The sequence below is a fragment of the Lepidothrix coronata genome, unplaced genomic scaffold (genome assembly GCF_001604755.1).
Source record: "Lepidothrix coronata isolate B3197 unplaced genomic scaffold, Lepidothrix_coronata-1.0 Scaffold186, whole genome shotgun sequence".
Lineage (NCBI taxonomy): Eukaryota > Metazoa > Chordata > Aves > Passeriformes > Pipridae > Lepidothrix > Lepidothrix coronata.
The window spans coordinates 1,147,840-1,175,616 of NW_016690366.1; the positions used below are offsets into that span (position 1 = coordinate 1,147,840).

Here is a 27,777-nt window from a genome sequence, read left to right on the forward strand (position 1 = left end):
TGTATTAAAATGTATATTTCTTGCCAGGAAAATCAGTTAGACTCTGTTCACACGGAGAAACAGGAGAAATGGACTTCTCTTTGTTTTGAGGAATTTTTGATCTCAGCCAAAACAGGGTCCACATTACTGTAAGCAGGCAAGGCCTGTTCTAGAAAAACAGTCTTAAAAAAATGCTTGTAAAGACCTAAGTGAGGCTTAACTTTTAGCAGGTGATTCCTAGAAGATGGAGTTTTTTGTCACTGTGACCTTTGGCTCATCTGGACTTTTAGGAAAGAAAAGTGAAACATTAAACGCACACGGATCAGCTGAATGTGCAGAAGTGATTGTGTCTATAACAGCAATTTTGACAAAAAAATAAAAATCAGGGAGGTGAAAAAAACCCTCAATGTGCTGTTAACAGATGTAATGTGGAGAATGCATAACTGCTGGTGCCTTTCTTGCAGAGTCGCTGGAGCTGATATCGACGGCAGCGAACCATTCCAATGCAGCCATCCGGAAGATGGTGAGTAGCAATTCCAGAATGAATTGGGATCTTGGCTGAACTGATAGTTTCTCGTTGCAACAGGCTCAGTACAGTAGACTGGGGAGGTATTTCAAATACTGTCAGTCAGGCTTTAAACATCCGTTGGCTCTCCGAGTTCTCTTTATTGTAAGTGCAGTTACTGTGTGTTGTTGGGCTTAAATTTCATTTTCCTTGCTTTTAAGGACCCAGTGGGTTGAAAAAGGAGGTCTTCACAAAACTCATTATTTGCTTTTCCTTGAAAAGCACTGAAAGCATTCCAGTTAAGTCCATTCATAAGGTGTCCTTGCAGGTTTTCACGCTGGTTTTGTAGTCCTATAGGCCTTCAGCAGACTGAAGGTTGCTTTGATTTGATTTTGGCTCATCTTAAATGCACCGAGTGTGCATTTAGCATGTGTCAGTAGCTTTGGAAAGCTGCACTTCAGAAGCTGGGCAGTCAGACCACAGATATTTTGAACATTGGCAACTGTTTTACCTATAGAAGAGCTCTAGTGCATTACCATAAAAGTAAATGGACTTTATAGTTGCACCCAGGTGCACCCAGGTGTCTCAGGACCTTTTGTATTTAATAGATCTGAAATGCTGTGTGTCCAGCTTAATACCCACTGGCCATTTGTGGGTGCAAGGTTTATGTCCCCTTCCCTCTCAGACTCTTACTTCCTCCCCAGCCGGGGGGGACACCACGAGACCACGTTTCCTGTGGCTGCTCTGGGGCAGTAACCAGCTGATGTCTGTGTATTTTCAGTATGTCTGAAAACACAGTGAGGAAACCATCTGTTTCTGTTTGAGTCTGGTGTGTTCTCTTGATAAGGATATATTTTGGTGGAAATTTTTCTGGTTTGAGGCCTCTAAAAACTTTTTTCCTGGGGGCTGTGTGCAGTATCTCTGCAGACAGCAGGAATATGAAGCTACCGGCTCGTGGCTTTCTGTGTTGGATGCTTTTTCTGTTAGTACACAAAAACCTATTGGAAAAGGCTGCTGTAATAATTTTGCTGCATGAGGTCCAAGCCAGACCAAAAGGAAAGAGAGTGCTGTAGCAAAATCTCCAAAAGTTAGTGGAGGTTTGAACTGAGTGTTGGCTTCTTCCTCCTGTTGTGGTGCAGTAGAAGAAATAAATCATGCTTCCAAAGCTGATTTATCCTAGAAGTACAGATGTTCCTCAGGTTTTGGATCTATTCTTAGTGTTCTAGTTTCCCCTTTAAAAAAAAAAACTGTTTGAGAAGTTTACTATTGGTTGTTTGCTTGTTTGTTTCTTTGTAAATTAGCAGGATCTCTTGCTCGTCTTCCCATTTGGTGGAAAAAAAAATCTGCCTTTTGATGCTTAGGTGATTTGCATACTTGTTATTAGTCCACATCCCCCACCTTCCCTTTTGTTTGCAGTTTGTTTATTTTAATGGTTGGAGTTTGTGTTTCTTTTTTTGGTGGCTTTTTTTTTTCCACTGTTCGTTTCTTTAATCATTGGTCAGAAGAACTGATTAGGACAGGAATTGGCGTGATACATATTTATGGTGAAAATTCTTGAGTCAAACGGAAATAAATAAAGTGTGTGAAGACCTGAAATTTCAGCTTAATCTATGGGTGGGTAGAGGTATGATTTAGAGGTGTGTTTGACCATATATTTGGGTATGGATACTGACCACGACCATCAGTCTTGGTCCTCACTTCCTGACCATTTGCTGACAGTGCCATTTGGACCACATCTGTCCAGCTTGAGGTTGAAAGCTAAACCTTTCCAAAGGCTGTAATTCGGGAGCACGGGTTACACACCTTTCTTATTTTAACTTGTTACAGCTTCTGTACTGCTTAATAAAGTGGATGAAGGTGTTACCTTTATCCATTTGAATACTGTATAGAGGGACTTTAATATTTGGATGACTTAATGTAAAGTAGAAACACTGTTTTGCTGGACAGGAAGTAGTAATCCCTTCATAAAAATTTTTTACCAAGATATAGGGATTCCTGTAGTGCATGAAAACTATATTTTAAGAAATTTGGCCTGGCCTATTTCAGAGGTACTTTTGGCCATGGAGGCTCCTGTGTAGGACTGCAGCATTCCTCAGACAGCTGAGGTTTTAGGCTTAGCTTAGAGCTGCAGAATGTGACCGTGCTTCCTGATGGAGACCTCCCTCCAATTGTATCAGCAGCAGACACAAGAGGTGACACTTCTCAGAAGCTGAGAAATGAACACACTGTGGAAGGAATCTTAGTCTGAGACGTGGAGTGGAAGCGGGGTTAATAAATTAAAACTTGGAAATTATTTGGTAATGTATTGGTCTCCAACTTGGCCATTGATTTTACTGGACCCAGTGTCATTGCTTCCGAAGGTAATGGTTCCAAAGGTTTGGACTTGAAGATCTTGGAGATCTATTCCAACCTTTATGATTCTGTGATACATATTTATTGTTGAATAGTAATGACTAAAAATATCAAATAGATTCATCTCAAAATATCATTAAAATGGTACAATCCTGGGTGACTAATTCAGAGTGGGGAGGAGAACTGAAGAGTATGCAACAGGTATTCATGAAAATCCAAAGCTATAGCAGAAGAAAAACGCTTATTTTCTTTCCAACTTATTTACACTTACCACAGAAATGACACAATGGGCAATTGACCAAGTGGAATAAATTTTTAAATTTAAATTGCTGGATTTTTGTACTTGCAGGAAAAGATGCACAAGCTTTTGGAAGTCTATGAGCGCCTGGGTGGTGAAGAGGATATTGTTAACCCAGCCAATGAGCTCATTAAAGAAGGACATATTCAGAAACTTTCAGCAAAGAATGGCACAGCACAGGATAGGTATTTATTCCTGGTGAGTGCTTTATGTTGCTCTTTTCTTTTCAGAGTTGTGCTCAGGTTGGATGGGCCTTGGAGCAACCTGGGAAGGTGTCCCTGCCCATGGGAGGGGGTTGGTGTGAGATGACCTTTAAGGTCACTTGCAACCCAAACCACTCTATGATTCTGTGGTACATTCCCATCTTTCTAAGCTCAAATACAAAAAACCTTCACCAGCTGAGCCCTGCTACTCCTTCTCAGCAGCAGTTTTCCCTTGAAGCTTTTGCTCGAGGATTTCCTTCCTTCTTCCATGCTGTGATTTTACTGATGCCTTATCAGGTCCAAAGGGGCCTTTCCCATCTCCCTCCCCAGAGGCTGAGTTTTTGTGGAGTGCCAGAGGAGGCTGTTTCCAGCCACACCACGTTGCTGCAGGTGGTGGCCAGCTCTTGCTGGCACTGAGGGAAGAGCTCTTGTGCTCTCAAGGCAGTCAAATGCAGAGGGAGGGGCAGAAGTGGGAAGTGACTGGCTGACATGTTTCTGTCTGCCCATTGCTTTCAGTAATGATCCCTGAGCCCAGCTTTCAACTTAAACCTCTTCTTAAGAGCTGCACCTTAGAATAAAACACACCAGAGGCCTAAACTGTCACAATGCAGGGCGTGTCCAGCATTGTAGCCCCTAAGTTAAACTCTTGTGTTGTTGCAGTTTAACAGCATGGTGCTATACTGTGTGCCAAAACTGAGGCTGATCGGCCAGAAGTTCAGTGTCCGAGAGAAGATGGACATTGCAGGACTGCAGGTTTGCATCTCTTCTTTTTCCCTGTTTTAGTGCTTCTCCACTTGATAGCCTCAGATCCCTGCTGAATCCGAAAACATAACACTGTATGCATATAAAAACATAATAAAATTCTAAAATCCAGCTTTGGATCACTTCCGATCAATCCAGCTTTTCCGCTACAAGAAAGACCTTAAGGTGGCAGAGCGTGTCCAGAGAAGGAAAATGGAACTGGGGAGGGCTCTGGAGCACAAGACTGATGAGGGAGCTGGGGGGATTCAGGCTGGAGTAAAGGAGGCTCAGGGGGGACCTTCTCGCTCTCTACAACTCCGTGGAAGGTGGGTGTAGCCAGGTGAGGGTTGGGCTCTTCTCTCAGGTGACAGGATGAGAGGAAACGGCCTCAAGTTGCACAAGGGAAGGTTTAGATTGTATTTTAGGGAAAATTTCTTCACTGAAAGGGCTGTCCAGCCCTGGCACAGGCTGCCCTGGTCAGTGGTGGAACCACCATCCCTGGAAGTGTTCAAAAAACCGTGTGGATGTGGCACTTGAGAACGTGGTTCAGTGGTGAACATGGTGATGCTGGGTTGACCCTTGGACTTGGTGGTCTTAGAGGTCTTTTCCAACCTTAACGATTCTGTGATTGTATCTCTTTTGGGAGTTGTTTTTTGAATTGTAATAAGGTAACCATTCAGAGGCAAGTAGAATAATGGTCACTGTGTACATGCTTTGATTGAAAGCCTTCCCTGGTCCCCTTGCTGACACAGGAGCCACCTTCTCCCCTGCTGCTCTAGGGGACCGGTTGATGATTCAGATCCACAAGTTTTGTAGCAAGACAAGTAACTATGAAAGCAATCCCTTACTTTTTCTACCTCTGTACCGTATTCAGAATGATCCTTTCGACTGAGCATTTCAAAGAATATTTGTAAGCCATTAAAAATGATGGAAAGACAAGGTGGATGAGTAGGAAGCTGACTTGTTCTTTTTACAGGTCCAAGAAATTGCCAAGCAAAACATGACTCATACGTTTTCCATAACAGGAAGAAAGAGATCGCTGGAACTGCAAGCCAGGTGTAGTACTTGTTCAGTCTTGGGAGTTTTGTGAATATATATGGAGAAATTGATGATCTAGGGGCTGTACAAGTGTGACAAAGCTTTAAACCATGAGGGGAGCAGCAGAGATGTGTAACTTAGATATGCAAGAGAATGTTGGTCCTAAGCCAAAGTGTGTTACAGTGCTGTGTTGATTGCCTTTATTGAATGTTTGCAGCGTTTATAGTAGTGCTTGTAAGTTCCACTGTATCATAATTAAAATATTTTTGACATTTTCTAATAAGTACAGTCAAATATTTTTAATAATGTTTATAAAATTGTGGATAGTAAAGCTAAAATCTTGATGGATATAAAGCTGTGAATTGAATTTACTGAAAACATTGGAAGTAAAATGAGGATGTTTCCTCTGTTTTTCTTTTGTTTTAACAGGACAGAAGAGGAGAAGAGGGAATGGATTCAGGTTAGTACAAAACACTAATGAGAAGGGGAAGCAATCTCCATGCCAGCAGCATTTAAAATTCACTTTCTGGGGTTCTGGATGAATGTGGCTGTGCAAGGAAGCTGGGTGGGCCAGTCTGGTGGAGATGCTCCTGGAGAGATGTGGGGGCCAGTCAGGGTCCAGTGCTGACCCACTGGCTCCACAAAGTGTCTGGGGGCTCCAAATGGGCTCCCCTTTCCTGCAGTCCTCGAGCTCAGTGAGAGAGGAGACTGAGACATCAGGCCTTGTATGTTCTTGCAGTTTGACCTGTAGAGACCCTGTCTGATGGCAGTTCTAGTTTTTAACCTAAACAGCAGTGAGTTAACACCACTGCTCGAGATTTTTAAGTTTCCCTTTCATTTATACAAGTCTAAGGGTTTTTTATCAAATCATAATCCTACACATCTTCCTATGAAAGTATTTTTTTTTTATGATGCTTCTCATCTTTGCTGGAATTTTGTCTCAGGTCATTCAAGCCACAATTGAAAAGCACAAACAGAACAGTGAGACGTTCAGAGCTTTCAATAGCTCTTTTTCACAAGAGGAGGAGCATCTTCCTGATTCCTCAGTAAGTACCAGTGCTTCATTCTCCCTTGCCAGAGCAGTTTTATTAACAGTTAAAACCTACACATTTACAGTTACTCAGCCCTGCAGTGCTTAAAAAGACTTAAAATTGATGCATTTTTAAAGGATCTTAAAATTCTTTCTTATAGATAATAAATATATTTCAGAAAAAATAGTCTTCAACTAAATATGCCAGATAATCTTGAGAGTTGATTCTGTTTCTCCACAGCCATAATGTATCACTCTGTGCTGTGTTTGCTAGGAGTTTTGTTTTGGAAGTATTCACATGAGGAAAACAACAGTATCTCTCCATTCAACTAGAAAATGATGGTGATAACCTTAGCCACAGGCATTTGCTACGAGCTCAAGAGGAGAGGGCCTGGGAGAGCAAAATAATTAGGAATTTCATGCACTGCTGCCTGGGACTTGATGATTTCAGACATAGTAGATCTTGGAGCAGAGGAAGAGAAGGTCCATCTGCAGAGATTGAACTTTGGGAGCTTTTTATCTTCCCCCTCCCCTGCCCTCCTAAACTGTTCGGGTTTTTTCTCTTTTGGTACCTAACAATTTTTGACGTCTCTCCCAGGACTGATTCAGTGACTCAATAATCTGGATTTTTATCTGACTGATTTCCCAGGAGCCTCAGGAGAGATGTTGGATATGCCTTTTCCTCCCAGTATTATCAGACTGACAGTGGAGATCTTCCCAAACCTCCACAGGGTCTAGAATCCCATTGCTGGTAGCAGTCAGCAATGAGCCATTTTCAGAATCTGGCATGGGTTACTGCTCCTGAACTATTCAGCAGCTAAAAATACTCAGAAAAAAAAATAGAAAATAATCAATCCTTGCCTGTCTTTTTCACTTAACTCATGGCTGCCTTCAGAGCCAGGATGCTCTGATGGAGAAAAATCTTTTGCTAATAAGCAAACTAATATACACACTTTTTTGTGTAATTAAGACCCAGCATCTGTTCAACTTCATAATAATTATCTTGCTTTGTAAATTTTGTTTGATTTTGCTTCTGTGGTCGTGGTGTAGCCACATGTTTGTGCTCTGCTCTTCAAAGAAGTCAAGCAGAGCAGGAGTCTGGTTTATCCCTGAGTATGATATTAATGCAGTCTGCACCATAATTTCCTTAATGCCAGAATGCTAACCTGCATTTTTAGGAGATTAGCTTCTCTAGATAATCAGCTTTGAAAACTGATGTCACGGCTAAATGTGGCAGAAATTGCTGTCAGTTAAAAGGAGCTGAAAGTATTTCTGTAAGGAAAACTGGACAAGTACTGAGAGCATTCCTAGTTCCAATACCCTGTGGTAGGCAGCATCCACCATGCATATCTCATCATCTACGGAATATTGGGCAGCTACTTTAGAGGGAAAAATGGCAATAATCATCTTTTTTGCTCTCATGAGTCAAGAAATAGATATGCACTCATGTACTCCAGGCTGGATCTGTAACAACTACTAGAAGTTGGCCTCTGGTTCTAATAAACCCATAGAAAAAGGGTCAAATTGCTTTTCTTCCATCCTTGGCCATACATTTACTGTGTTACAGTGCTGAGGACTGGTTGCAGTTCATGATCAGTGCATGTCTTTGCATGCAACTCTGGCCGTGCCTCTGTGTCCCTGCTGACTTACATAAGCTCATACCAGCACTGTGGGTTGATTTCAGCCTGAAATCTGCCTACAGGAGACTTGTGGGTTTGGGGAGGTGCAGAGACCCGAAATTTGACCTGACTCTTCACATTATGCCTGTGCAATAACCTTCAGCAATCAATGAACTCTCAGGAGGGGAGTATTCAGTGTCGTGTCCAATCAGTCCCAGGCAGGATAAGGGTAGCAGCAGTCTTTTAAAGAAAAGTCTTCTGAGAAAGCTTTGTGATTCCTTTGTGGCTTAGTTCTCCATTTTCACCTGCAGCATTTCCAGGCTATGTCAAGGGTGTTTTTAAAGCCATCTAAAACTGTTCCCAAGAAGAAGGACCTCTTCTAGACCACTGCTTGATCTAAGAAGAGTTAGAGGCTCATGATGTGGGGAAGGAGCCAGTTTGTGCAGTATTGGAGGCTGGCAAGGAAAAGTGCTGCAGAGAGCTGAGCTCTGTGGAAGTGACATCCCAGAGATTTAAGACTGAGAATACTTCTGTTAGTTAAACTATGATTTTTGGATGCTGAACCATCACTATTTCCCTTCGTAGTTTCTGTCTCTCCCCACAGTTCTGGGTAGTTTTGACAAAAATCTCAATAACTGTGTTCATACCAGATCTTACACACTATGAGTGGCAGTGGTAGCATAACAAGGAGAAGCCCTTTTGAAATATTTTACAGGGTATTTGATTTTTAGCCCATTATTCCAAGTAAACATTAAATGGACATGAGGATCTCAACAGGCAACTGGAGAAGTTTACTCTTCCCTAAACTCACTGGGGGTTTTTTCAGTCTCTTCATGAGAAGTGTAACCAAAAAAATTGCCAACATTTACACATCTTTTCAAAATTACCTAAAATAATTACCTAAAAATNCCTTTCCCAAGTGCCCTGTCACAGCACAAAGATGTCCTTTTACTAGGCAGAATAAATCCCTGAATTGATTTAGGATCCCAGTGAAAAGAACCCCTTTCCACAGGACTGAGGAACAGGTGATGTGAAGACCTTAGGGTTGCTGGGTTTTGTGGAGGCAGAAATAGCTGGCTCGAGCTGAGGAGTGATGCTTCCCTTTAATGCAGTCTCATTCCCTGAGGAAGTGCTCTGAGGTGGCATAAGCCCGGCCCCAGGGGATGCATTTGCTCCTTTCTTTGTTCTAAAGAGCCGATTGATTGTATTAGAATAGAAATAGATACAGTGAGGTATCAAGATTAATAGCTCTTCAGTTTGGCTGCTTACTCACGGTACAGGTCATGTTGTTTCTAATAACAGAGGTTAAACCCTTTTGCTTTCAAATGGAATGAAACCAGAGTGCCAGAATGCACTGGCTTTTTGGATAACCTCGAAATAAGAGATGTTGTCTGACTGACAAAGGAAGAATGATCTGTGGGAGTAACAGGGGAATTTATCATAAAGAGTCTCATAGTTTAAGAACCCCCTGTAAACTAGCAGACTCTATTTAAATTAATGGCAGAGGAGATGGTTTTCCTTTCTTTTTAGGATGCAGCCTGTGATTTTGGTGCTAAATGTAAACGAGCTTGTTATTTGCCATCTGTATGTATTGAATACATATAGATACCTGAATATTGTCTATGAATTCTATATGAATATATATGTAGAGGTGCCATTTTGCATTTATCAAGAAATTGAGATGTATTGCAATGAAGAAAAAGTTAACTGAGTGGCGTTTGAATGGAGTACATTTTGTTCCTGTCTGAATCCAGTGCCTGCACAGAGCCCTTGCTGGTTTGGCTGGCAGGCTCTGGTGGTGTCCTTCAAACCATGGCATTGGCTTTCTGCAGCACGTGGGGGGCAGGCACAGGTTGCACTCAAAGGCAGGTGGCAGTTGGGTGCCATCTGTGAAGTCATCCACGTCAGAGCCAACCCCATATTTATGGGTGGCTGAGCATATGTGCAACATGTGCACCCAGTCTAGTGGAAGGTGTCCCTGCCCGTGGCAGGGGGTTGGAACAAGATGGTCTTTAAGGTCCCTTCCAGCCCAAACCATCCTGTGTTTCTGTGTTATGATTCTATGAATTAAAGTGTATTCAGAAGAGAAGAGATGAGGGGCTGAAAGCAAACTTTTGTTTTTGTTTTCTCTTCTTCTAAATTCTTTTACCCGTTTTTCTTCGTTTTGTTTTCTTTTTGATGTTTAATATATTTTAGGAAGAATGTCCGTGTTGAAACTGTTCTGTGTCGTTGTTTCCCTCAGATAGCCAGCACCAGCTCGGTGGAATCAATGCCAGGAGCAGATGGTGGTGGTGCATTTGGAGGGGTGAGTAATTTGAAGCTAATACTTGAGGCAGAGCAGGGATGGGGAGGGTGGATTATGTTTCTTTTGTAGCAGAGGGGAAAAAAAAATCATACTTCAATATATGGGTTTATATCCTGCTGTCTGTGGCTGCAGCTGTGCTGTCCTTAACTTCTTGGCTAAGTCACATAGCTACTTTTGCAGCATCAGGGAATTTGAATCCTGCTCAGATTCTTGCTGCACGTGTGTCTGAGCCTGGTTCGGAGAAACCTCGACTGAGAGACGGTGGTTCTTAAAATTGGTAGCACTGGCTTTTGGAGGGGGGTGTTGGTTTTGGGTGGGTTTATTACGACGGGCTTGTGGGGGGTTTGTTTGGGTTTTTTTTTTAGGTTTTGTTTTGTCTGGGTCTTTTTGTTTGGTTTTGCGTGTTTGTGTGTTCAAACTGTGATAGGGAGCTACACTGAGTGCTTGGAGGGAGGGGGGCAAAAAGAGACCAGGAAACCTGTCTGGTTAGTGCTGTTGCATTGTGTGACTCAGGATTTCGTCTCCAGGACCAAATTTTGATTAATAGTTCTTCCACAGTGGCTGCCACAAAAGCAAAATAGACTTTCAAAGGTATGTTTCATTTTGCTCAGTACAGTCTGGGACTGCTGCTGAGTCAAACCCGAGGGTTTGAGTCCTTAATAAGGTCTATTTTTCAGCATTTTTACCTCTGCCTTCTAGAATAAAAGATTTTCAGGAAATGCCTCAGAGTCAGCTGAGTTTACTGAAGAAGCCCCAACAAGAACAAACAACAACAACCAAAAAAAACCCTTATCTGCTGAGACAGGCTACAGGGTGTTGAGTATTTAGCATGACCTTTTTAATAACAAAGAAGCCATTCAGTAGCTACTCCAGACTTCTGGCCAAGCTTGGAACCTTCTGGTAGAGTGTACAGAGTGTCAGTGCAAAGCTGTTAAACAAGCCAGCAACTCAACCTATATAAAAACCAGGTTATTAAAAATAAGTGTTTGTGATTAGTGTGCTCCTTGCTGGTTATTTTTTGTTCACACTTCATATTTTCCCTAAGCAATTTTTTCTTTATTTGTAGTAATTTTGCAGTTAGTGCCCCTGTGCCTTGAGTTGCAGATGCTGTAGTGAGCAAGCTACTTAACAAAAAAGATGTTTGAAACTATTAAAAAAAAAGAACCACAAAAATTTCTGGTAGTCTTAAGTTTCTTCAAGAAATGTAAATTTTATCTGTAATTAAATTAAAAAGTTATATCTTTTTACTTGATTATGAATAGTAATATCAATGGTTTGCCTAGCATATCTTGACACATTAAGTAATTTACCTTAAGTCATGTATTTAAAGAAAAAATTAATTCCTGAGATAGGAATAAAAATGGAACTGGTAAAAAAGACAAAGGTAAAACCACCAAAATTGCATAGTATTGATTCTGGGCTCTAATTCTGCTGCAAATTGATAATGTCAGTGTGAGCAATGAATAAAGATGTTAGTTGCAGCTTCAGAAAATAAGAATTTTTAATGCCAACACCCCTTTACTAACAGCTCAGTGAGAGCACAAGCACCGTGTGCCCAGCAGCTTCACACACAAACCACTTGGTGGTAGTGGTGGTCAGGAAAACTGGGAGCTCCTTCCTGTGCTTCCCAGAGTCTGCTGAAGAGGCTGCTGGCATCTCCTCCAGTGTTCCCGTTGGCATAACCAGGCAGTGCAGTCCCAGTGCAGGAAGGATCATCTGCCCCTGTCCAGCATCGTGGTACCTCTTGGCTGAGTTACTCTGCTGCTCTGCACTTCTGGCACAGTTTAAGCTCAGCCTTCTGTGTGCAGGGGGACAGTACGAGCCTGTGGCAGACTCTGACACTGAACCGTGGGTGAACGATGTTGGCACGTAGAGAAACGCACTAAAAAATTACCAAGTACGAAATGTACCATGTAATTTAAAATAATTTCTTTATTCAGCATTTCCAGAAGCACCTGCTGATGTTCTGCTCCATTATGGGTGGCCCTAAATATGTAACTTGTAAATGGAAAATACGCCTGTAAGAGCATAATGAGAACGAAAATGATGGAAACCCCTTTGTTGCTCATGTGTCTGCCCATGTAAGAGTCTCACCAGACTGTGCTTCATGTTGCATGTACAGCATTGAGGCTGAATTTCTACCTGCTGGCCCAGACAGAATGAAATACCTGGCCCAGAGGAGCTGTGGCTGCCCCATTCCTGGAAGTGTCCAAGGCCGGGTTGGATGGGGCTTGGAGCAACCTGGGCTAGTGGAAGGTGTCCCTGCCCATGGCAGATGGTCTTTAAGGAACCCAAACCATTCTGAGATTGCCTGATTCTGTGACTATATAGCAAGTAATAAATAATGGAACAGCAGTCTCCCGGGTGCACTGGTTTTCTTGCTGTTCCTACCAGCTTTTTGGTGATTCTTCCCTGCTTTTCAGAAGCAAATGGAGGCTCCTGTGGTTCACTAATGAGAAGATGTCTGCTTTCCTAAGAAGGCCAGCCATGGCCCTTCACCTTGCAGTTGCATGAGCTGTACCTGTTGCTGGGATATATACTGTTTTTCCACCAAAATTATAAAGTTGGAGGAAACTGTCGAGATTTAGAGAGTTAAATGCAGCTGTACAGTAAAAGCAAAGTGGTCAAAAGAGCCTGGTCTGAAAGATCCTGGCTCTGAACAGATTTTATGTCAGTTTTTTTTCCTATTAGACTTGTCAGCTTCAAAACAGAGCTGGGTATACGGTGAAAGATGAGAAATAGGACAATTATTTAAGTGCATTAGTTTCAAGATACTTCAGCTGCAGCTCAGGCAGCTCTGTCTTAGCGTCTCTTTTAACAAGCATCAGCAGTACATAAACTAGCTTGTGTAATAAAGGACACGGTTGCAAAGTGACTGTTAAATTATCTGTGATGAACAGTGTGAATTACGATGCGTGTCCTTGTTTGCTGCAAAAACCTCTGTTCAGATGATGTGTTCAGAGTATGTGGTCAGGTCAACTGAGCCATCACTGGGTGGGATGAGGGCAGTGCCTGTGCAGCAAGGCATGGAAAGCAAAGTGCTTTTTAATTCTTTCTCAGTGTGAGCAGTTAAATATCGCATCACTGAAAACGTCTTTCTTCTGTATTTGTTCACTGGAGTTTGCCAAGTCATAAAGACTCTTTCATTTTTGTTATATTTTCTACAGCTGCAATAGCAATGTTTCAAACTCTTGTGTTCTCGCTGTGTTCTCACAATATTGAGAAATATTATGAAATATTGCTGCCGTTCATCAAACACTTGATACTTCACTAATCCAGAAAGGCCCTGTATAAAGAGGTCTTCAAGTGTTTGTTGTATGCTACAATGCAAGTTAAAATACAATGGTGTAAAATAGGAGCTCGTGCAGGACTGTCCTAACAAATCTTGCCCAATGTAATACATTTTCTCCTTTCTTTCTTTGTCAAATATATGGGTCAGGTATTTCTGGAAGCGGACACTGTCCAGACTGTTCCACACTGAGGAGGGTGTCAAATAGAAGATCCATTAGAGGAAATATTCAACTTGAGTGTTATCTGTGTAATAGAGCATGCATGTAGAGATGATGGATATTCCTGTAGAAGTACAAGCCAAATTAACCAATTTCCACATGAAGCAGCCCATTCAATTCATGGTAGAGGAACTCCAGCATTTTTCTTATGTAGGCATGTGTAGGTATCAACTGAAAGCCAAAAACTGGTTTTTGTTTAGCATTTGTTGCAATTATCTTCCAGTCAGAGCTCACGGGGGTAAATGGTGCCCTCATTTATGCTCTTGCCACCAGTGTAATTGTGGTTAATATAAGAATCAAAAGTCTGGTTATGCTGCATGCAAATTTGAACTACTAAGACAAGAAAAAATAAGGCTGACCCGTGAGGAAATGCTCTGATCTGACAATTTAAGGACAATCCCTCCCTCCCTAGTGGAAGAATAATCAGGTTTCTAAAACGTTAAATAACAGTTAACATCAAAATCAGAGTGAGGAATGGCTGACTTTGGCCAGTATGTGTGATACAAATAAAAAAGTTACTCTGGGAAGCGTTTGGAATCGCCCTAATTATGTGCTTTTCTCAGAGGGGTCTGACAGAGCCTGAAAGGAAAGGCTTGCTAATGACTCATCCTAGGCATTGTTCCGTTGGTGTGATTCAGTGTCCTACTGGTTGTAGCTGGTTCTTTACAAGGAAAGTGAAATACTGCTCTCTGCTCTAAGTGTGGGAGCACTTGGATTTGCCGGCGTTCTGTTTTGCTGAGCAATTAATACGTGTTTATGGGGTTATAGTGATTTTCCTGAATGAACCAATCCATGACTGCCCTTCACCGAGCTGAATTGCCAAACATCCTATGTGCTTGTATACAAGTCTGAAACATTGCTATTGCAGCCATAGAAAAGATAATAAGAATGAAAAAGATGCAATCCAATTAGAGGTAATTAGTTGTGGGTTTGTTGTGTAATGGCATTATAAGGCGGGGTGGTTCCAGTGGCTCTGCTGAAATACAACATGCTCTCCTCTGTAAACAGGGAATGCAGGGCAGACTTGAGGAGGCTGACACCACTGGGAGAGTGCTGTCAGCTTAAAAAATCGATTTTTTTTTTTTCCTCTACTTGGCCTGAAAATCTCTATTAGTGACTTCTGTATGTTAGTTCTAACGACTGAGGTGAGACCTGAGGGTGAATAGCAGGATTTTCCTGACACTGGTGACACCTGCCTGGTGATCCCTGGGCAGGCACTGCTAATTGAGATGCATTTGCTGTTGTCTTGCTGCTAATTGAGATGCTTTCCTCCCACCCCCACGGGCCGGGCCGCATCTTTGTGCTAAAGAAAAGCACTGAAGAAGGGGAAGTTTGTTGAACCAATTGTTCTCTCTCAAGTGGACCTGACTTGGTGTGCAGGCATGGCTTAAAGGGAAGGAGGATTGTCAAGGAGCCCAGAATCTGTCTGTCCTACAATGGACCTGGTCTTCACCTGATTCATTTTCAGAAAACATGTAAAATACCTCTACCCTTTTGTTTTAGAGGAAATGTTTCTTCTCCCAGTAGTTTGTTAAATGACTGAGTCAAGCAAGCAAAGATGAAGGGAGTTATCAAACCTCTCTCATGAAAGAGCTGTGCTGGAGGAATGTGGTGCAGCCAATCCTTTGGGTCTCTGTGTGGATGCTGCCTGGCTGAGGGTGCCCCAGTCTTGCCCACAGGGAGCTACTATTGCTTGCACATAACCAGCTTGACTAGGGAGGATAAATATATTTTATTTTAAAACAGAAAACAGGGATCTGTTCTGTATCTAGTCAAAGCTCCATGTGAAGTTGTATTTTTGTGATCTGCACGTTGGCATGGTAGCCATAGAATCATGGAACGGTTTGGGCTGGAAGTGACCCTAAATATCATCTTGTTCCAACCTCCTGCCATGAGCAGGGACACCTTCCACCAGGTTGCTCAGAGCCCTGTCCAGCCTGGCCTCGGACAAACACCTCCAGGCATGGGAAGTCCAGTTTATACTGGATCCACTAGTGCTCTTCAGTTTATCAGAAAACTGTGCAATTGAGTTTAATTATACCCAGTGACTTTAGGTACGAATTTAGATGCTCAGATTTAGAGGCTTAACTCACCTGACCACCTAAACAGCAGATAGTGCATGTCATCTGCCTAGAGGAGTTGATAGCAGGTCCCTAGTGTGGGTGTCTGTCCCTGCCTTCCTGAGGAGCTTTATGCTTTGTTGTGGGCTGAGAGGGAGCCTAAGGAAACTCCTAAATTAAGCATTTGGAGTTTGGGTGGTGCAAAATCCACTGCCAGCACCATTCATTCACTTCTTCACTGAAGCCATTTTTCCCCAAACCTTCACATCTGCTCCCCACCAAGAGAGGGGAGTTTACAACTCACTCATAAAGTCAACATGTGCCTTAGGCAAGGAAGGAGGTGAGTGCTGGAAGGGAAGCTCTTCTTGAGATGCCCACGTTGGCCATTCCTCTTCCTCACTGACAGACAGGGAGAGGCAGTCCCTGTGTTAGTAAAAGCACAAGTGGGCAGAAAGGGGCTGAAACCCCCGGGGCTGAACCAGCCATCCAGTTGAGACAAGCAGCAGAACTATGCAAATTCTTTCCTAGAGCGGTGTGAATCCCAACGAGGATCTCTGTCAGTAAGAACTCTGCAAATAATGTTTGCAGGTTTTTTAATTATTGTATTTTTAATCACGTACTTGCACTTTTAATTTCAGAGTGATTCCTGTAGAAAATCTTCCAAATCCAAGCGGGACAAGGAGAAACAGGCTTGCAAGAGCTGCAGTGAGAGCTTCAACTCCATCACAAAGAGGCGGCACCACTGTAAGCAGTGTGGGGCAGTAAGTATCCCAGTGAGCTCAGCTCCTGAATTCCTTCTGCAGAAATCATTGCAGACAATTTTTTATTTTTTTTCAGTGCAGGAACTAAAAGACATTCCGGTTCAGGGCAAGTGGTTGACAGAACAGGTTTCCCCACTTGCTTTACTCCCTGGGAATCGGGAGGAAGAAGAGCTAAACTGGTGCAAAGTCCCAGGCTGTGCTGCTTAAAAGGCAAATCCAGTGCATCTGTGGGTAAAAGGAAAGGTGGTGGGGATGTGCCTGTATCTGGAGAGGGGGTTGTCCCCTATATTTTGTTCGCAGGAGCAGTGGCCTTGGGGCAGCCTCACTTCACACAATGACAACTCTTCTAAGATGAACAGCTGAACATATATTAAAGATGGATGGGTTGTTCTTTCCCTAAAGAAAGGTTGTGTGAAAGTGGTTTCCTCCTGCTTGAAAAACCAAAATAATCCATCCTAGAGAGGCAAAACCAGGTTACTGAAGGCCCTCAGCCACCTTCCCTAGTGACATTTACTGAGAGCTGAGCTCTCAGGTGTTTTTCTGTAAATCATAACCATGGCCAAGATGAGATGGATTTCTGCAATATGACTTGAAACCTGCATTCTGTGCCTTGAGTTTCACGCTTCATGTTCCTAATGTAACTAATACTGAGTAATGTTATTTAAATAACATTAGTCATTTGAAGTGGAGATTAATTTCAGCTGGATAGAGGCCTAAATGTATAGTTAAGATGTTTAAAGAAACCTCAGTCTCAGCAGTTGAACTAAAATTGCTGTGGAGGAGGCATTTTTGCCCTAGAGTTGGGATTTTCAAACCTTCTGGGTTTGTTTTTATTACTAATTGCTTAAATAATGAAACACATTTCTGGATTCTAGTTTAAAATGTCCCATTGCAAAGCTGAGTGTTACTCAAGAAATGAAATAATGGCTTTCCCCCAGGGACAGAGAGATAACAAGAATTATATCATTAATAATTTATTGTTAAACAGTTGTTTGTTGTGCAATGCCTTGTGGTGTGGAAATAGCATTCAAATTAAAGAAGTTAATTTGTCTTAAGGAAAGACTACCACGTTGTGAAAAATGCTGCCTTGCTTTTGTTTGGATAACTTGGTGCTTCCTAGATTAAGGCAGTTCTCTTCATAGAGCAGTTACTGTCCTGCAGTGAAGCATATATACATATGCCTGAGGGTTTGTGGTGTATTATTGTACAGAAATTCAGAATGGATGTCCAGTTGGGCTGATACCCTGGGAACAGTTTCTCTCCCTGGAGTGGGTGTGCTGGAGACAGATTTTTAGCCTGAAAACAAATTCTGGAGCTGCAGATTCAGTGCTTTTCCCAAGCACTGCTTCCACAGGCCCAATGTTCTTGGCAGCTGAGATGGACAAATAGTTTTCAATGGACCATATATTGGACTAGGTTCTTAAAATAGTCAGTGCTTTCTGGGTTCCTCAGTTCTCCCAGGCTGACCTCCCTGATTGATGAGGAACCTTCACTCTGAAAATCAGTCCTTCCCAGATCATTAAAAAGCACTAATTGCTTTGTCAACTTAAGCCTCTTTTTGCCTCCTAAAGACTTCTGAGAAAAGAAAAGCAAACTCGCTTGATTTTAATCTTACAGTATTTCCCAAGAGGCATGTTTTCTTTGGTTTGGTCTGTTGATACACGGCATGGGATCACAAACACATTAATGCAGGTGACTAAAGTGAAACCATCATCTTTCTGATACAGGTGATCTGTGCAAAATGCTCTGAGTTCAAGCCACTTGCAGATAACAGCCGTCACAACCGAGTGTGTAAGGAGTGTTTCCTGCAGCTGCCAGCGAGCCCCTGCAGCCCTGGGGTGGAAGCAGTTGGAGAACAGAAGAAAAGACTGGCTGCAGAGGTAGGATCTTTGGCTAAGAAACTTTGTGAGGCTCTCTTTTTCTTTTCTTTTTTTTTTTTTAGTTTATTTATTAAAAACAAATCAAATTGGTTATCTTTTCTCCCCCACTGTGCTGTTTGTAGATGGTGAGCGTCTGTCGTAGGGTACTGATCACACAGGGATGCACACAGGTTTGGCAGTTAAGCTCCAGCTCCTAAAGTTACAAAAGAAGAGGGAAGAACCTCTGGCTCCTTCTTATTATGGTGCATTTCCAATCTTGAGCTGTGCACAATAACTATTCACAAAATAAGATTTTGTTTTTTCACTTTTAATCCCACGTAGTGGATACTTCTGCACTCCTTATTTCACATCCTGTCAAAATACTGTTGAAACCATTTTTTTCTTAGTTGATTGTGCAAAAGAATGGCATCCTTCTGGAAGACCACGGGGATTCACCAGAATTTTCTCAACCCTGCTGTAATGCAGGCTCTTCCCTCCAAAATGTGACTTCCACAAGCTGTCCTGTGTAAACTACCTGCTTCGCCATGGCCACAGGAGTCACCAGGTTTTACAGCTTGAGAGCAGCACATCCTGCCCTTATTTTTTACAAGAACAAGGAACATGTTGGCAAACTGAACCTTCTTTTAACTAATGCTTTTTTTAGACCATAGGCAGAGCTGGGAGTACCATTACATGTCACGCTTTTCATGAGCCACCTTGGAGAAAAGGGGTTTATTTACTTCACCTGTGAAACACAGCCAGAAGTCACTGTGTGAAAGAGGATCTTCATCTCAATTAGAAGTGGACCCACAGGGACATCAGGTTCTTGAAAGAGCCACTGACACACTGAGAACTACATTGCAAGTTGTCCTTCCCCCATAGTCTGACCTTCACCATCCTGCTCTGAGTACCTCATGGAAAACCTGCCAGGTCTGCAGACCATGGAGAAAGTTCTGGAGCCAGAACTTTTTTGATACCATTGAGATATGGTGCCCCTGCCCATGGCAGGGGATTGGAATGAGGTGGTCTTTATGGTCCTTTCTAGTGCAAACCATTCTGTGGTTCTGTGATGTACACTGCAGCTGTGCCTGCAGGTGCTGAGCTCTTCATGGGCATCAACGCAGCCTCTGGTATCTCATTGCAAACTTTCCAGCACTGTTTCAGCAGAGGTGTTTGTGAAAACCTGCACCTACTCAGGGGAGAGAGAGCACAGTTAATCTGAAAAGCCGAAGGCAAAGCAGTGAAATGTGACCTATGGCTTTACTTCAGAAAGCAGATTAGAGCAGAAAGCTGTAAAAACCCAAAGAAAAGTGTCATTACTCCCTTCAGTGCTCAGGCTTCTGTTTTTCTGTTGAACCTTCAAAGGATCAGGTAAAATGCAAGAAAACTGGTGTTTAGAAAGGAAAGATCAGGGTCAGGCTTTTTCTTTTTCTCCTGTTTACATGAAACTTTGTTAACAAGCTTAGTAGCAGCTGAGGACATTGCTGCTAAATGTTATTAGCAGCTGTCAGAAATCTCCAGGAGGCTTCTGTGCAAACCCTAATGTGACCAGGAATTTTGGGGGTTTTTGACTTCTATCAGAACACAACAATTTTTTCCAATCTTTTTTTGCTCTCTGATTTGGCTCCCATCTTTCTGCATCCATGCACAAGAGGATCTCTTAATACACCCTTTGCATTAATTTGAAATAATCTCCCAGCCTACTTTGCTAAGCAAGAAATGAGCTGCATCATCTTAATTACAATTCTCAATCTACTGTGTGGAGGGGGAATTTAATTTCATGTCTGCTGAGAATGGTGGTTCAGCCTCTGCCTCTGTTACAATGAATTGTCTATTTATCGATGATATATAATAATGATTTTTATTCAGTTATGGGCTCTCCAGCATTTGCCCTCCAGTGTTCTTTGACTATGCACAACTTAAATGTTTTATACTTAATTCTAAATATTTTGTCCAGTTAAACATCAGTGGAAACAGCTCCTTTTTTTTTCTCTTCATCCAGAAGCAAAGCATCCTTGCAGCTGAAAACAGCCTCTTCAGCAGCTACCTCCAGTTCCTTGAAAAAGGGAAGACTTGGTACAAAATGTGGGTGGCCATCCCCAAGACTGAACCTCTTGTTTTATATCTGCAAGGAAGCAGCCAGGTGAGATGGGATTCATGAGGGTTAACACACAAGAAAAAGAAAAGTGTAAGTTTAAATATATCAAGCTGAGAAATGGGTCAAAGGATTTGGCTTGGTTTCAGCAACAAAACTGAACTTGGTGTTCTCAATATAGCACAAAGCCTCAGAGATTTCAGATTACCTTGTTACCTGTCCTTACTGCTGATACTGTTGTGAGCAAATGTTTAAGCTCATCGCTTTTCTTTTCAGATTTTTAAGAAAAAAAAAAAGGGAAAAACAGGGATAATTAGGTTATGGTTTGGCTTTTTTAGAGGTTTCAGATAGGTATATTCAAAAGTTTTATTATTCTGTCATTAAGGAAACCACTTTCTTGTTAAAAGTATAGAGCTGTGAAGCAGGCTGAATGTTGCAATTGCTGGTATAAGCCTTTTTTTTTTTTTAAACCTAGTTCTGGGTTGAGAGGGTGGAGGAATTTGTGAAAATGCCGTTGTTCTTCAGCCTGAGAAATGGTAAAGCTCCTTGTCATAGCATCATGGGATTTTATCTTTACTTGAAATAGTTACATGAATAAGAATTTTTTTGTTTCTAAATGTGCTGTTGGAGCTAACTGGTATTTGTGTGTGATGAAAGTCAAGTGATAGAAACATCTATATCCAAGATAGAATATCCAAAATAGAAATATCAGTCATGCTTCCTTAGTGCTGAAGATAAAGAATGACAATGCTGAAATGAGATTCCCCATATCCAGTTTTGTATCTGGCATTTGACACATTTATACACAGCTTTGTTTATCTCCTGGGTGGGATGGAAGAAGGAATGGGTCTGAATTCAGCCTCCTATTGTCCTGCTGTAGCTGTAGTGATAAGAAGGTTTGCTTTTTATTGGCATCAGTTTGTGGCTGGAAACAGTCTGGGAACTCAGTTTTCCCCCTGATTTTATAGAGCCTTTCTGAGTAAAACTCACCCTGTAGCTGATGTTCAACAAGCACTACATGTTGTCCTTAGAACTCTGTGCATTTTGCTGCTTGTCAGCAAGAGCACCTCTGGCTTCAAACAAGTGCTTAAAGAGGCTGAAAGCTTGAATTTGGAGCTTCAGACACAGCCCCCTTGACTTCATCTTTGATTCCAACCCCACCCCACACTGGGTAAGCCTCCAGTTCATCCCGTGGGGCAGCCTGGCTTCTCTCCGAGTCAACAGGAAATGCGTGGCTGAAATTACACATTGGAAAAGCAAACAGCCTCACACAAGGCACTAAAACAAGGCAACAAACTCAGTCTTTGGGTCTCTCTGGAGTCAGGGTCTGGGGAAAAGAATAAAGCTTTAAAAAGCTAAGCAGAGAAAATGGCTTTGCTGTGCAGCTTTTCAGCTGATGTGCCTGATTGTATCACATTTGGGCAAGGGAAGTGGGAATAGAAGGAGAGAGGTCTAAATTCTTTGGCCTTCCTCACCCAAGAGCAATATATGACATCTAAGAGATGTGTCATCTAAGAGATGATCAGAGTGAGAAGCTGAGAGGAAACAACGCCTCTTACCCAGAAATGTAGAATTTCTTCTTCTACCCGACTGGCTGTTGCAGGACAGCACAAATAATAACCTGTGGACATAAATCACCTGCGTTCAGTGCACACAGAATGATGCTCAGTTCTGCAGGCCCCACCTGACAGTTGTGCAAAGCCAAGGATGGAAGCTGGAGGAGCTTCTCTGCTTCAGTTGCTGCCTACTTTGTCCACGTCCTGCCAAATTTGGTCTGGAGTCTCTGTTGATATTATTGGTAAGATCTTATTTTTTAAGGGAAAAGGTTGCCTTTGACACCAGTTGTCAATTTTATGACAGTTAAATTTAGTGGTTATTGTCCTCAGCTATTTCAGGTGTGAGATGAACCTCCCAGTAAAGTGGCAAGAAAACAACAAGACAAGGTTGATCTATCTTAACATTCCAGAACTGGGATTTGCTGTCAGGAATCACCAGTTGCAGGCTGAGACTATAAACAACTGTCATAGTTGTGTTTTGTACAACCACCTTGGTGGATCTCACAGACATCTTTAGACCTGCAAAGAAGCATTTCAGTGCCTAAAAGAGGTGCCTTTTGGGAATAATATTGCCAACAATAGTATTAAAGGTCTTGAAACACAGAGTAAAGCATGACCATAGGAGTTTGAAAGTTAGGGGATTATTGTTAAGAAGAAAGAGTAGCTGCCTCTTGGGAAGAAGGAGCAAACCAAGCTGCATCTGGAGTTTTGGATACAGTGAAAGCCCTGACAGCTTCTTCCTCTACACCCCTGGCCCTCACAGCAAAGAAGGGATGCCAGTGCAGATGGAAACACAACTCACAGACTTTAAAATAGCAAGAAAACTGCTCTTTGCTTTAGATCCTTGTTCCAAGAGAATGAATTAATCCCCTGATTGTTCTTAGTTTAAGTCTTGCATAAGGCTTTATGCATGAAGATAAATTCCCAGCTTGTTTAGGTTTGGGAATCATACCAGTTTGATCTGTCCTCAGACAGGCAGAATTTGTGTAGCCATCTGTCATGTTTATCTCAGTGGAGTTATAAGAGTTATAAGCAAAGCCCACTTCAAGAGTAAGGAGCAGTAGATTTAGAGATTTAGAGAAATTAGTCTGTCTTTCCAAGGGCTCCACCTGGAGCTTCTGCCCCTGTTGGCCTTGTAAAATGCACAGCTGCCTCCACATCTCTGACATGAACTTATCTGAGTAATAAGTGCAGAGTTAAGGCATCCAGGCTGGGTAGAAAAGTAGTGGATTTTGGAGAAGTATGAAGGGTGAATCTAATATAGTGAGAGCTAGTGTATATATGGATATATATGTATGTATTTTGGATCGGGTTTGATCCAAGAGAAAATTTTGCTTTATAAAGAAGAAAAATCTTCTGTTCGTTGTGTAAATGTGATTAACTTTTAGAAAATAAGGGAGTAGCTGAGTTTGAAGTTGAGCTCAGGGTTTTAGAGAAGTATTTTTTTGGCTTGCCTGTTGATCCTGTTTAGGAGAAGCTTTACCTGGCTCCACTCAAAACTCTGCCTGCCCTTTTTGTGGTGATTGTGATTGGGCAGTGGATGGAATTTGGGTGGAAAAAAACGGGGCTTTTCTAAGCCCGCTTAAAAGTAGGAGGGGGGAATGACCATGGTGCCATTGGTGGGTCACTGTTGGGTAAGAGAGTTTATACAGTGCAGAGAGCTGTGCAGTGCAGGAGGGATGTCTGTGTGCAGGGTGCCTGGAATAGAACTGCCTGTGTGGTGGAACTGAGCTGTCCATTCCCAAATCTTAAACCCTGGGTGTTGTAATTGCTGTAATACAGCAACAAATTCATGCTGCTGTAATGACCTAGATAATAACCCATTTGTGTTACGCTGTGGAGAGTCAGGATGGGTGCACAGTGCTTCTGATTGCTGATGGCATTACACAGCCACTAGATTTTTATCTATCACTCACTATTTGAGGAACATGATTGCAATCAGCCCTAAAGCAAAGCCCTTCTCAGCACTGGGTATTTTGGTTTGATGAAATATCAATATCATGCAGCCCTACTGTGCTGCATACAGAAATATTAAGGAAAAAAAAAACCCAAAGCAGTCCAACCAAGCAAATCTAGTAGGCTCTTGAAACTGGAATACGAATTTTGTCTGTCTGTAAGGTCTGTAAATCCTACTTCCATGCTCAGGGTAGGGCTGGAATTCCTCATGGGTGCAGAACAGCCTCTGGATTTGCTGGGCTCCAGGTTGGAGGGAAGGGCTCAGTGTCAGAGGGCATCCAGAGATGCTGCCAGTCCCTCAGTGAGGTCGGGATTTGGGGTGGGGTTTGCCTTGAGGCCAAGTGCTTCGCCTTTACCTGTCAGTAGTGCAGCTTTTCAGAGATAATGTAAATCCCTTCCTTTTGAATTAGGCAGGTACAGACAAAGTGCCAAAGGCAGCATATTAAGAAAAGGGAGGATGCAAGAACCAAAGGCAGGCTGGTTAATTTGCCTGTGTCTGCACATGCTGGGTAGGTGCAACACTGTACAACTCAAACATCAATTTGCTCTTCTGGTGCACTGCTACAAACGACATCATTCGTCATTGTCATGGGCAGCCTCCAGTTCTCCATGTGACAAGTCTGAATGTCTGTTTTTCCAAACCAAGACCAGCAAAACAGGCATGGTTGAGCTTGCATGTGCTCTTGTGCATTTGTGTGCATCGATCCCATGTTTGCTTGCTTGAGCAGTGCCACATGTGCAGGGCTGGAGCTGCTCTGTACATGCCAGTTCTTCTTCTGCATGGGCAAGATCTCCCCATTTATAGGGATGTGACTGTGGTGTCAGGGTATAGAAGCTGTGCTGCATTTGAGACAACTGTTTACACTCAAATGGGAACTGAATTCTTTAGTGTTTGCCCTAAAGCTGCCTTAAATCTCATTGAATAGTGCTTGATCTTCAAGCAGTTGGGCTCTGGCATTTTTGCATGTAGTAGATGAATAAATCAGGAAGCCTGTATTGATTGAACAAACTGTGTAGACACATTTTTGACTGTATATTTCTTGCTCCTTTAGTATGTGTTTGAATTGATGTGAGCAGTTTTGAAACTTGAATTACTTTAGTCAAGGTGTTAGAAAAGTAGGGAATTTTTTTGGCCATTGTTCTTAGAGCTTTGATCCTCTTCCAGATTTACCAAGTCATCTGCATTTGGTGTGGGCTGGCAGAAGAATGACTTTGCCACTTCTCTGGCATGTTGGTTAGCTTTGGTAGGAGCTGCTGCAGGAGGTGACAGCTTCGTACAGATGCTTGGTGCCTGTGTGGTTCAGACTTGAGTGTGGGGACTCATCTTTGGAAATGCATTGCTGGGAGCAGTTGAAGAGAGTTGCTTGGGCATGGTATACCCTGCCTTGCTAAAATATGTCTTAGAAGAGGAGCTGGTTGATGCTCAGGATGTGACTGTTAGAAGAGCTTAGAAGAGGAGTTGGTTGATGCTCAGGATGTGACTGTTAGAGAGCTGTATTGCTGCTTAGATCTGTGAATCAGTCTGGCCTTTAAAGGATGCTCAAGAACCTGAGCATTGACTTTCTTGATAGTTCTGAGGGGCATCATAAATAACCCAAGACCTTCTGTGAAGATTCACTGTTAGACCGAAAATCCAAAAGCCTCTTTTATTTCAGTGTCTTTTCCCTGTTGGTTGTCTCTCAGGATCCAGCTCTGCTTACTTGTTTCCTTTTAACCAATCCTCAAAAATGTCCCATGAAGTTCAAAAGGGAACTCAGACTCTTCTCAGCTGGATCCCATTGCCTGTACCTAATCCAAAGGAATTTCTGTAAAAGACACATGCATAAGTTACATGAAATTATATGAAAATCCCTGGCCATGTTTAGTTTACAGTGAAGGGAAATGTGTGCAATAAGAAGAATAAAGCACCAGTAAGTCGCTGCTTTTCATTGGGTGAGGCTGAGCAGTCGATATTGCCTCTTCCCTGCTTTCTGCGCCGCAGTGCTGAATGAGGAGCCAAATGCACGTGTACCTGGGACTGCATCCGTGTGCTTCCTGCAGTGTGTGCACTATGCCCCCTTCCTCCCACTTCAGTGGCATTCGCTCCTGAATTCTGACATTCCTTCTCTCTCCTTTAGGACGGGCGGAGCCCACGTCCCATCCCTCTGCCTGGCTACGAAGTCAGTTTACCAGGTTCTGGTGAGAAGTTTGAAGTGAAGCACGTCTTTAAGCTTTGCCAGTCCCACCAAACTCTCTATTTCAGTGCAGAAGATGAGGAGCTGCAGATGAAATGGATGGAAATTCTCACCAAAGCCGCCAAAGGGGAGACTGAGGATACAGCTGAAGGGCTCAGCAACCCATAGAGCAAGTTCCATTTAGTTTCTTTCCTACATGCTATAAATGATCACTTGAATTTGGTATTCATGGCACTTTGGAATCTGTATGGCTTTATATTTTCATGTGTCTGCATAGAAAATTCAGTGGTTTCTTGCCTTTTATTGTACATTTTCCACGTCCAGTAGTTACCTGCCATATATTATGTTAAAGGAAAAAGTAGCTGTAGTTGTTGGTGGTGTCGATGCTGGTTTTGAAACAAAAGACAAGGAGCAAAGCATTAATTTTAACAAAGGTAATGGAAAACCATCGGTCTTTTGTTTTCCTAAATGTATATTTTCCAGTCCTTTTTATTGCTGTTGAGTGCAGGATGTGTATAGTCTGTGATTAGTTCTATAAATGCTGCCTTTTAAGTTAAATGTTGTAAAGGCTTGTGCTGGCCACTGACATTCCATTCTCTGCCTTTCCCTCCTGGTAAAAGGTCCTTGTGAAGTGTGAGCAATGTACTGAGTATTTTCCCTTTGCTAAAACTATGTCTCTGCTATTTTGAGATGACCTGTTCACAAGACAAATACTGTAGAAGGGACTTGTTAAAATGACTGCAAATGGTGCAGAATAGAACATTAAGAAGCCTCAATGATTTTAAGCATTTATATTATTGATTGTTTTCGTTTGGAACCGATACCTTCCTTTCTTCTATTGGAACCCGTTTTGATGTAAGTGAACAAACATTTTATACTGCCAACTGGGTAATGATCAATAAACAAGAACATTTTTAGTACACACCATACAAAAAGGTGACTTTTTTGTTGTATTGGTTAATTTAAGTGGGCTAGGTTTTATTTATATAATTTGTAAATAATGTTACATAAGTATTTTAAGAATTTTTAAAAGACTTCAGCTGAATAACAGGATTTAGTGCATAGTATAAGAGATATTTGTATGAATTGAATTTGTAATTTACTTTTCCTGTTCACCTGTGTTTATCTTATTTTCAAACTTAAATGCTTATCTATTTAAATAAAATTTCCTGCAGTTAACTCCTGAGCCAGATTTCCAAGGCACAGCAAGGTTTAGGTCAACATTTAATATAGGTTTAAAAAAAAAAAAATCTAAAAAAATCTAAAACAAAAAAAAAGGCATGTCTGTTCCTGGTGGTAGTAAGCATGTAGTATCGATCAAAGTGAAATAAAATATGTCACAGTGCTGTATTTTTAAATGGTTTGGTTTAACTTTTGTTTTCTCTTCAGCCTTCTGCATTTTCTGATATTGGTAGCGAGGAAGAGCTGCTCCATACAGCCAGAGCTTGTTAGGATTGTTGAAAATTAGTGATCTGCATGAGTGAGTATATTTCAGACCTACAGAAAGGGACTTATCCTTGTTTGGGGTTTGGTTTATTTTTTACGGTGATGTAATAAATCATGTATCTGAAGTCCATGATGATAAAAAATTAGAATCCATGTATTTGATTTATCTACTGGGAAAATTTCATCAGACTTGCATTTTCCCTCTCCTCCCTACCCATCACTTCCCATCAATCAACACGGAAAAGATTTCTTGAAGAGTAATTTGTAACATGAGAAGGAATTGTTTTCAGT

At 42.0% G+C, this 27,777-nt stretch overlaps 1 protein-coding gene across 7 annotated transcripts in view; it reads left to right on the forward strand.

Moving 5' to 3' along the window:
• The window catches only part of FGD3 (FYVE, RhoGEF and PH domain containing 3), a 107,603-nt gene extending 80,636 nt beyond the window's left edge, over positions 1-26,967 (forward strand). For 5 of the 7 annotated variants that reach the window (XM_017830936.1, XM_017830941.1, XM_017830938.1 and 2 more), the window contains exons 9-19: positions 444-502; positions 3,186-3,332; positions 3,998-4,090; positions 5,055-5,134; positions 5,546-5,576; positions 6,061-6,162; positions 10,008-10,070; positions 16,278-16,400; positions 18,128-18,280; positions 20,262-20,402; positions 25,984-26,967. In XM_017830936.1, coding sequence (XP_017686425.1) covers positions 444-502; positions 3,186-3,332; positions 3,998-4,090; positions 5,055-5,134; positions 5,546-5,576; positions 6,061-6,162; positions 10,008-10,070; positions 16,278-16,400; positions 18,128-18,280; positions 20,262-20,402; positions 25,984-26,208 — 1,217 coding nt within the window. In that variant the 3' untranslated portion in view covers positions 26,209-26,967. Of the gene's footprint in view, positions 1-443; positions 503-3,185; positions 3,333-3,997; positions 4,091-5,054; positions 5,135-5,545; positions 5,577-6,060; positions 6,163-10,007; positions 10,071-16,277; positions 16,401-18,127; positions 18,281-20,261; positions 20,403-24,276; positions 24,376-25,983 lie in introns of all 7 variants that reach the window. The other 2 variants (XR_001877417.1, XM_017830937.1) reach the window with 2 other exon arrangements.
• The last annotated feature ends 810 nt before the right edge of the window (positions 26,968-27,777 follow it).